Source organism: Lepidochelys kempii, chromosome 14 (genome assembly GCF_965140285.1).
Source record: "Lepidochelys kempii isolate rLepKem1 chromosome 14, rLepKem1.hap1, whole genome shotgun sequence".
Taxonomy (NCBI): Eukaryota; Metazoa; Chordata; order Testudines; family Cheloniidae; genus Lepidochelys; species Lepidochelys kempii.
The window spans coordinates 23,064,713-23,074,818 of record NC_136393.1 but is presented as its reverse complement, the minus strand read 5'-3'; the positions used below and the strand labels follow the sequence as shown (position 1 = coordinate 23,074,818).

The 10,106-nt window shown below is 53.7% G+C and overlaps 1 protein-coding gene across 1 annotated transcript in view; it reads left to right on the top strand.

Annotated features, from left to right (window-relative positions):
• The first annotated feature begins 4,651 nt into the window (after window positions 1-4,651).
• NTN1 (netrin 1) overlaps window positions 4,652-10,106 on the top strand; it is a 210,966-nt gene continuing 205,511 nt past the window's right edge. The window contains exons 1-2 of the mRNA XM_073310452.2: window positions 4,652-4,723; window positions 5,167-6,209. Of these exons, the coding sequence (XP_073166553.2) occupies window positions 5,192-6,209 (1,018 nt within the window). The 5' untranslated portion in view covers window positions 4,652-4,723; window positions 5,167-5,191. The remainder of the gene's footprint in view (window positions 4,724-5,166; window positions 6,210-10,106) is intronic.

Sequence of the window (10,106 nt, the reverse complement as noted above, 5' to 3'; positions counted from 1 at the left end):
GCACCTCTGCCTCGGTGTATGTGCGGGGAGCGGGGGTGGGGTGTGGGACAGGCAAATCTCTCTAACTCCCGTGGCGATTCCGAGTCCTGGGTTAACGTGGCTTTTAATGAGGCTCCTGTAATCCTGCCTTGGCGCTGCCTGGGGAGATGGAGCTGTAAGAGCGCCCGGGGGGGGGGGAGGCTTTCGGGCTGTTTCACGGCGAAGAGTTAACAAATCCATCCAGCAGCAGGGCTGTCAAGGGGGAGAGGGCTGGGGGCCGGGGGCCGGAGGGAAGCTGCGCTCAGGCTGCCGGAGCCCGGCTGCCCTGCAGGGAGAGCGGTTGCACTGCCAAAGACGCCCCGCTGGGCTGAGCAGGAGCGGGAGCAGATTAATCAGGCCCTAATTCAATTTACAACAACCCCTTTTATTCAGCTCGGTGGCAAGGAATTCAAAGAGGGAGAGGGGCGGGGGGAGGGGAGGAGGCGGCTATTCGCGTCGCTTTCCATCCCCCGAGCAATGCTTGTCACCGCGGCGGTTTGCAGAGACAGGGGGCAGCTTGCGGAGCGCCAGAGCCCAGGAGATTGAGTGACAAATGCATAGGGAGCCCGCGCAGAAAGGGCACCTCCGTTGGAGAAATAGAACTGCCCTTTTAATCAAGGGGCTCGGCGGAACGCAGGCGGGGGTGGGGGACGGTAAACAGGGCAGGGCGCTGGGGTTGGCAATGGGGCGGAAAGCTGTGCCAGCCCCGCACCCACTGAGGGCATCCTGGCGGTGCACAGCTAAGCCCACCAGCCTAGAGCGCTGGGCACAGCACCCGGCCTGCGGACACCCCTCCCACCCAGTGCATCTATCCAGCAGGGAGCCATCTCCTGGGGATGCTCAGAGCCCCAGAGAAGGGAGGCTGCCATGGACTCAGTGGCTTTGGATCGGACTTTCCTGGTGCCTGGCAGCGTTTAGGTCTAGCAATATCTCACCTCTTGTATTGGCCGGTGGCATGGTGTGGGGAATGTGCTGGGTATGTCAGTGAGCCTCTGCAAAATCATGTCTGATTCACCCCCCGAAAGGCGTCTGATCCTTGTCTACACGCTTTAGAACAGAACCCTAGCAGTCCGGATTCGAGTACTGGCGTGCTCCCGGAGAATGGGCTTGTTCCCACGCACACGGGAATGACACCTTGGGTTCAGGGAGAGGAAACAACCCGTTGAGGGTGAACACCCCCATGGAGTCGAACGCAGCTAGTGTGAACTAGCGAGAGCCGCTGGGAACACGCGAGAATAGCTCGGCCCACTAACTTTGAACAAGTCTCCGTGTCTTTCCGGAGTTAGTAGATCCGCCTGGCAGAGAAACTGGGCGGCGTGTGGGGGGGAATTAGTCTTCTGATGCGGCCCCAAGTTGGACTGAGACCGGAGGGAATTCAGCCCACGAGAACAACCGACAAAAAAATGACACGCGTGCCTTTTAGAAAGAGTTTGATGTGAAAGATTTTAAAGGGGCCGCCACGCTTTTAACGGACAAAATAACTTTTACCTGCCGGGGCCCAGTGCTGTGAGCTGAGGACAGAGGCTATCTAGTGTGCACTGTTTAGCGACAACTCAGGCAGTTTGGCACCCCCCCCCCCCACAAGCTATCTTCTGTGATCCTGGATGGGAGGGGGGTGGGTAAAGGCACAACCATTCTATCCAAAATCTTGGTATTCCATAGAAAGTCACCCGGGCCAGTCCCCTGATCTCATTTTGATTTATTCTTCGGTTTATTCTTAAATTATTGATGGCTTTTCCTTTACCTGTAATCAGTGTCCTAAGAGCTGGGAGTTTCAGTAAGAAAGAGTGAAACACTGCTCACAATACACACACCATATCAATATTAGTGACACGTTCATAGGTTCATTCAGAATATAGATATGTTTCACTCTTTCAGGATGAAGCTATGAAGTATGATTATTTGCTAGTTATTCATGATAACTTGTTAATTATAGACACCTCTATTGTATAATCTACACTGTAACATAATCCAGTGGGTCTAATTAGTGAGGAACTACCAAAGCCGGAGCACAGGTGATAAGGAATCCGATGCGGAGTCTGGGGGCTTCCTTTCATTTGCGCACTCGAGAGCAAGCATGAGATGCAGCCTTAGCTGGAAGAAAGGGCTACGGGTTGACGGAGGGGGCTCGGCTGTGTTTTTACAGACAGTCGGGAAGACAGGGCTGAGCAGGGAGCTTCTTCCACGCAGGGTGTGACTTGTCGGTGGAAATGAACGTCCCAAGAAGCATTTCCAGGTGTCTAGCTGAAGCCCAAACACGCTGTGATTCATCCCCGGGATGCAAACAAGTGGTTGATTTGGACCTTTTCCCTCCCATGCCCGACGGGAGCCCTTGCATTTGCTAATGCAGCATGATTAGCGCTCCTAGCTGTTCTGAAGCGAGGTAACAATTCACCAAAACACCCGGCGCAAGGGGAATTGGAGTCCAGAGGAGTTTGGGGGTGAGCGAGGGGGGCAGGAGCAGGCGTTGCGCTACCAAATACAATAAGCGCCCATTGTTCGCGCACCCACAACTGGCTTAAAAGGGGCTTCTTGGGGAAGAGCCAGCCTGCAGGGGCCCTCATAACTGGGGTGGCCCTGGTCATAATAGTGAATCCTCGGCAAGTTCAGCGAAGTGACCTTCACCATGGAAAGTACCCTAACGGCACAAATACGCTGAACTTTATACAGCGCGCCTGGGTACGTGTGTGTACAATATGTGTGTGCAGTGTGTGTGTGTCTGTGTAGTGTGTACTGTGTAGACGTGTGTGTGTACACTGTGTGTAGTATGCACTGTGTGTGTGTATACAATGTGTGTGTGTTGTGTGTACTGTGTGTGTGTACAATGTGTGTGAGTTGTGTGTACTGTGTGTGTGTATACAATGTGTGTGTGGGTGTGTATATAAAGCGATTGGGGTGGAAGGAGCTCTCTGATTCGGGGGAGGGGGGGAATAAAGTGAATAGCAGGGTTTCGGAAAGCAGTCTTGCGGGGGAGGGTGTTGAAATCTGCGCCCCTTTCTGACATCTTCCCGGCAGGCGGCTAAGAGGCCCTGTCCTGCCAGGACCCATCGCCCCAACAGTCGCTGGGAACTTCTTTTATGCAGTTTAAAAAGTCCCGTCCCCCCGCCCCCCGCCCACATACAATTTCCTTGTAGGTGTTTTTTTATTTCCCCCGGACAATGTGCTCCCCGGAGAATATACCTGAGACGGGAACCCGTGAGGCTGCCCAGGTCTCGGGGGGGCTCCGGTGCTCTGCTAGGGCCTGCGGACATTTCCAGCTCTATAAACCTGGATGGATCCTATCGTAGGGTCCCTGTCTTCTCCCAAACGCTCTGACTAACCCCGGCGGGGTAGATTTGCCTCTGTTCTCTGCCTCGAGAGTGACCAATTCGTGCCGGCTCGCCCAGTATAACCACGGAGTGCCCCGTAGGGCCTTGCATAAGAGTTGTCCTTGAGAGCACAGCTGTAGGGGCCCGATCCTGCACTCTTTCCTGGGGCAAAACGCCCAGGGAGAGGCCGGAGCAGCCGATGGACGTTCTGCCTGAGCCCGAAGAGCGGGACCGAACCCTGGGTGGAAAGGGTCCCGATCCTGTGTTCACTGAAGCTGATGGGTACCGATTCTGCTCTAACTTTCTCTAGACTCCTCTTTCCACCGACTCAGCAGCGTGCCAAGGCTTTTCTCAACCTCAGACACCAGCGCAGTCCCCCTCCCAGCACCTACTTGTTTATTTAGACATGATTTCCCCGGCTCCCTCTGAACAGGCGCAGCTGCTCCTTCCCAATAGCTTCCCGAACAGACTTGCAGAAAGCTCTGCTCTGACTTTGTCTTTACACCCCGTGCCTGGCATGACACAAAACCCTTCGCCCCGCGGACAGAGTGCAGAGAGGTAAATAACAGTAAGGACCTAACGAGGAGCTAAAGGCTGACGGCCAGATCCCTTCAGGACCCCCAGTACAACCCCCTGCGGAGCCGATAGAGTAACCGAGAGCAGAGTTTGTGCCTGAGGACCCCCCCCCCCCCCCCACACACACACACCAGCACTTCCCAAGGGAGAGCACGAGGAAGGTCCTTACTACAGTCAAAGGAAGAGAGCAGGGCCCGATCCTGCTGCCATTGCAGTGGGTGGGAACGGCAAACCCCTCCCCCTGCCTCGGCTCCTCTCTTCCTTTGCCTAAGGTTCGTCTTTGCTGCGCTGTAAAACTTTGCTTTCAAATAGCCGATGTGCAGTAAAGAGTCTGCTCTCCCCGATTCCTTCTGTCTGCTCCGTCGCCCCCTGCCCCCTCCCAACGCGCTCCTCTCCCCTCTCTCTGAATTAGATGCTTTGCCTGGTTTCCCCCCCTCCCCATCCTATTGATAAACTACCAGTGGATGTCGTTGTGTTCCTTGTGTGAGCGGAATGTCACTCCTTTAAGATGACCTCAAACTCAGCAGAAGCTGGGAACGTCATTCAGGCTCTCTGCAAGGCGCGGAGAGGGAGGCAGGGAAGGACAGAGTCCCGCCACTAGGGTGTTTTTGGGTGTGTGTGTGGGTTTGTTTGTTTTTTTTGGTCTGAGGATGGGAATGCTCTGGGCTCTTTGAACCACACACCGTTCAGCATCCAGCGCTTCCACTCCACAAGCCAGGAGCGCTCGGCTGAGAGCTTGAAGACGGGCTGTGCCACCTTCCCCGGGAGCTCCAGAAACGTTACCCTTGTGCCTCAGGAGGAAAACCAAACGAGCGAAGAAGGTAGCGTCCCACCTGTTGGTCTCCGACGGCTACAGCTGCAGGGGGGTTAAAGCCACCAGCCTTCGCGGCGGGGGCTAGCTTGGGAGAGGGGGGCCGGGGTCGCTTTGCGCTTCTGATCCAGCCAGGGTTTCTCTGCCTCCAGCAGGCGCAAAGTTCTCCTTCCAACCCGCCAGCTTCCCGCCGGGCTGCAGGCTGGGTTTCCTGGGCAGTGCCCTGGCACGGGAGGCTCTTCCCGTTCGCTGCCTGGGCAGCGATCCCGCTGGATGGGAAGCGCCCGGCTTGCAGAGCCGGTCCCCAGCAGAGCGGGCCGGGCTGCGCTCCGCGCCCCATCTGCCGGGCTGCAGCCTTCCCTCGCCGGCCCGGGTAGCGGAGCCCTTGGGTTTGTGACGGCGGCTTCACCTCCCCGCTTCTCTCTCTCTCTCTCTCTCTCTGTTTGCCGCCAGGCTCCCCGGAGGAGGCGCCCGCAGGATGCCCGGGAAGTGCTGGCGGGTTCTGGTCACGCTGCTGTGGCTGTGGTGCCTGGCGGGCGGCGCGCGCGGCGGCTACGGCATGAGCATGTTCGCGGTGCAGACGGCGCAGCCGGACCCCTGCTACGACGAGAACGGCCACCCGCGGCGGTGCATCCCGGACTTCGTCAACTCCGCCTTCGGCAAGGAGGTGAAGGTGTCCAGCACCTGCGGCAGGCCGCCGGCCCGCTACTGCGTGGTGAGCGAGAAGGGCGAGGAGCGCGTGCGGACCTGCCACCTCTGCAACGCCTCGGAGCCGCGGCGGGCCCACCCGCCCGCCTTCCTCACCGACCTCAACAACCCGCACAACCTGACCTGCTGGCAGTCGGAGAACTTCGTGCAGCACCCGCACAACGTCACGCTCACCCTCTCGCTGGGCAAGAAGTTCGAGGTGACCTACGTGAGCCTGCAGTTCTGCTCGCCGCGCCCCGAGTCCATGGCCATCTACAAGTCCATGGACTACGGCCGCAGCTGGGTGCCCTTCCAGTTCTACTCGGCCCAGTGCCGCAAGATGTACGCCAAGCCCAGCCGCGCCGCCATCACCAAGCAGAACGAGCAGGAGGCCATCTGCACCGACTCCCACACCGACATGCGGCCGCTGGCCGGCGGCCTCATCGCCTTCAGCACCCTGGACGGCCGCCCCTCGGCCCACGACTTCGACAACTCGCCCGTGCTGCAGGACTGGGTCACGGCCACCGACATCAAGGTGGCCTTCAGCCGCCTCCACACCTTCGGCGACGAGAACGAGGACGACTCCGAGCTGGCCCGCGACTCCTACTTCTACGCCGTCTCCGACCTGCAGGTGGGCGGCCGCTGCAAGTGCAACGGCCACGCGTCCCGCTGCGTCCGCGACCGCGACGACCACCTGGTCTGCGACTGCAAGCACAACACGGCCGGGCCCGAGTGCGACCGCTGCAAGCCCTTCCACTACGACCGGCCCTGGCAGCGGGCCACGGCGCGGGAGGCCAACGAGTGCGTGGGTAAGTCAAGCCCCCGGCCCCGGCCCGAGAGCGCCGGGGCTAAGGCGCGTGGGGAGGCGGGTGTGCCCGGCCGCAGGGACCCCGGAGAGCGCGGGACGCGGGGCCCTGGCCCAGGGGAGACTCGCAAGCGGGCGGGAGATCCAGCCGGGCATGGAGCCTTCCTTCCAGCCCTGAGACCTAGGAGAGGACGCTCAGCCGACCCTGGCCAAGCCCTGGGTGCAGGTTAATCCCCCCCCCCCCACCGCTCCCATGCCCGGTGCCGCTGAACGGTGCCCCGGGGGGCTGGGTGGGGCAGGAAGGCGGATCGGGGGGCTCGGCGTCGGGCCCCGCAAGCTGCTAGCGCACGTGGTAGGTGGCCGAGAGGAATGCTGCAGCGGGGTCGGGGTTAGTGCCCCCGCACGCTGGCGGTGTTGGGTCAGAGATGGCCGGGGAAAGCCCAGGCAGAAAGGTGCCTTGTCCCGGCTCACCAAGATCACATAACCCGCTGCAGCCGGGACAGGTCATGTCTCATGAGTTCTGGGTGGGGAATAAGCCTGCTAGTGACACATCTACCGGGCACAGACTAAGGCCCCAGCCCACGCTACACAGGTGCCTCCCCATAAGTTGTGATGCAGAGGAGTTCGAGCCTAGGGAGCAATTGCATCGGTTAGCTCAGACTATACACTGTCAAGCCTGACTCAAATGAATTGCATTCAGACGTGCGCGAGGTTAGGATTGTTAGTAAATATTTATCCAATGACAGCTCCAGAAGGGCAGGGTCACTTTCTAGTCCTGCCTAAATGTAAATAATTCCTCAGTTGTGGGCCATCCAGGCGGCTTTTAAGGCAGACTGTTATAGCCTAGCTGAGAAGCCTCCAGCTCATAAAGCTGTGCATCAGGAACGTTTCAGTGGCTTTATAGCTCCAAAGAACTGACAGAGCTCTGGCAATGAGTCGCCTTCTGAGAACACAGTAGGTGGTGTTTTCTCCAGCTGACTTTATATGAAATCAATTAAAGCAGCAACTCCCTCTGAAGATGTTGTCCCAGCCCTGTGAAGTGCCTTCAATTGGTCCATGAATAGGAGAGAGCAAAGGAGGGTTTGTGTGGAGTTGATGTGTTTGTGTCATTTCTGTCTCAGGCAGAAACACTGGCCAAGCCAATAATACTGTGGGTCTCTAATGAGGGACTTGAATGAGGACCAAGGCTGAAATGAGAAACAGCAGTGTGCTTGGGGGATGATTTATTTAACTGGGCCTGAGGCAAGAAATATAGATCCTCTTGGCTGTAAACAATTCCAATAATCTAGGTTATCATTCAAGAAAGATTCTTAGCGTATTTACAGGCAGTGCTGCAATATTCCGGCATGGGTTGTTCCTGAGAATGACAGGCAGGAGGATGCTTTGTGGTTGGTGGTGTGTAGTTAGTTGCATGTTCTCAGACAAGGCGCAGATATTCCTGGAGCAGTTAGGAAGGCTTCACCCATCCCAGCTTTCCCTTTCCCTTTAAAAGGTGATGTTGACATTCAAGAAGACAAGTGAGTGAGAAATTGGCAAGTATAAGGTGGGCACAGATAGCTCATCAAACACCACTCAGAGGAACCCTTCCTCTCCTAGCCCATGACTTGCACAGCTCTTGCTGAAGTATCTCTCTCCTGGCCTGTAGCATGCCCTGCTATCCCATTCTTGGGCTCCCACACAGCTTTGGCGTGCACCTTATTCCTGATCTCCAGCACCCCCTTATAGTCTGATCCTGAGGCTCCTGCATTCAGCTCTGCCAATGCTGATCTGCAACACTCCCTTGTCCTGAGTCCCCCACATCTCTGCTAATGCACCTTAATCCTGTCCCACAGCAAACCCCCTCCCATTCTTGTCCCGAGGGCATCTCCCCCAGCTTTGCCCATTCACCTAAATTCTGACCTGTAGACATTTTCACTTTTGCCCCTCACTCCCAGCATTGCCAGTAATCTTCTAATCTAACCTACAACCGCCCCTCTTTTCCAGTCATGCTCCCATACCCCACATCATATTAATACATTTTAAAGTTGGCCTGTAGCAACCCTATTCTACAGGGCTGGCCAGAACGAAAAAAAAAAAAAAAAGAAGAGAGGTTTCAGCATTTGTTTTGGTTTTGCACTGGAGCAAAAACTAGTTCTTTCAAAATATTTGTGCAAAAAATCAAAGAGAACAAGAGTGAGTGAGACCCACCCCAAAGTAGCCCAGTGGTTTGGACACTCACCTGAAATGTGAGAGAACCAAGTAAGTGCCCTAGGCCATGGCTTTTCTGTGGTGAATCTCTCTCTCTCTCTCTCTCTCTCTCTCTCTCTCTCTCTCTCTCTCTCTCTCTCTCTCTCTCTCTCTCTCCTACATTTCCATGAAAAGTTTCAGTTGTGATGAATCAGCATTTTCCTATGAAAAATCCCCAGCCAGTTCTACCATTCTAGTCTTTGGGGTCTTCTAGCCAGAGACTTAGTCATGTCACACGCTGGTAATGCTGCGGTATGAAAACTTGCCCACCAGAGATTAAACTGAGACTCAGCTATAACTCATTTTTACTTGTCATCTAAGCCACATTCCAAGACTAGTTAACATATAACAATACTCACTTATAAAATGCTTCAGCAGCATCACATGTGTTTTAGCACTTGCATATCTTGGGTAGATTCTCAACTGGTGTAAATTGGAGTCAGTGGAGCTATGCTGATTTACACTAGCTGAGGACCTCTTTTATTAAAAGTGCCTTAATGCTGTATTATTCATTTCTGCATCAAATTCTAGCCATTGATGATACATAAGTCTCTGATCCTTCTTACACTGGTTTTCTACCACTGTGACTCCATTGACATTGATGGCATTCCTCTGGGGTTACACCACCATAAACAGAATCTAGCCCTTGGAGAGAAACTTTTTCTGAGTGCTTGTATCATTTGTGAATATTTAATCACATTATTTACAAAGAAAGTATATATCACTTGCCCTGTCATCCAAAATATTCCGCTCCAGTGATAAGAATAACATTGTGCAGCATCTCCGAACAGTTTGTTTTTCCTTTGCTTAAATCATAATCAGATGTGACTTTAAAGAGTATTTAATTTCTGTGTCTTCCTCTTGAACACCAAGAATAATAACAAAGAAAAATACTGGCAATGCACAGGGTTATTTGGCTCACTATGTCTTCTTCCTTTAGAAAATTAATACAGCTAAGATACTTCAAGGTTAATACAGAATGCAGACATATGTGCTTTGCAAAACCTTTTCTAAACCTGTCATGTCAAGTCTACATTTTAGTAGAATTCTACTCTGCCAACATACACACGTTCTCTCTCTTCTGCTATCAATCTACCAGATTTGATAGATAGATAGATAGATAGATAGATAGATAGATAGATAGATAGATAGATAGATAGATAGATAGATAGATAGACAGAAAAAGAAGAATTTAGTCCAGTTTTAAATGGAAATTACAACACAGTCTTAACTGCACAGCAGTTACTGATGTATGTGTGTATACAATAAAAAAGGTTTCAGAGTAGCAGCCGTGTTAGTCTGTATCCGCAAAAAGAAAAGGAGGACTTGTGGCACCTTAGAGATTAACAAATTTATTTGAGCATAAGTTTCATGAGCTACATGCATCCGATGAAGTGAGCTGCAGCTCACAAAAGCTTATGTTCAAATAAATTTGTTAGTCTCTGAGGTGTCACAAGTCCTCCTTTTCTTTTTACAATAAAAAAATTACTCATGGATGTAGGAAAGCTAGATTCTTCTCTTTAGTGAAACTTTGAATTTCTTCCAGAAATAATCCTAAACAGCATGAAAGAGAAAAATATAATGTTTCAGGGTTGGTGACACTTAGCAGAATACAGGAAATGTTTCATTCATCCATGCATTAGATCTTCGACTGGGGTAACTCAGCAGAGTTCTG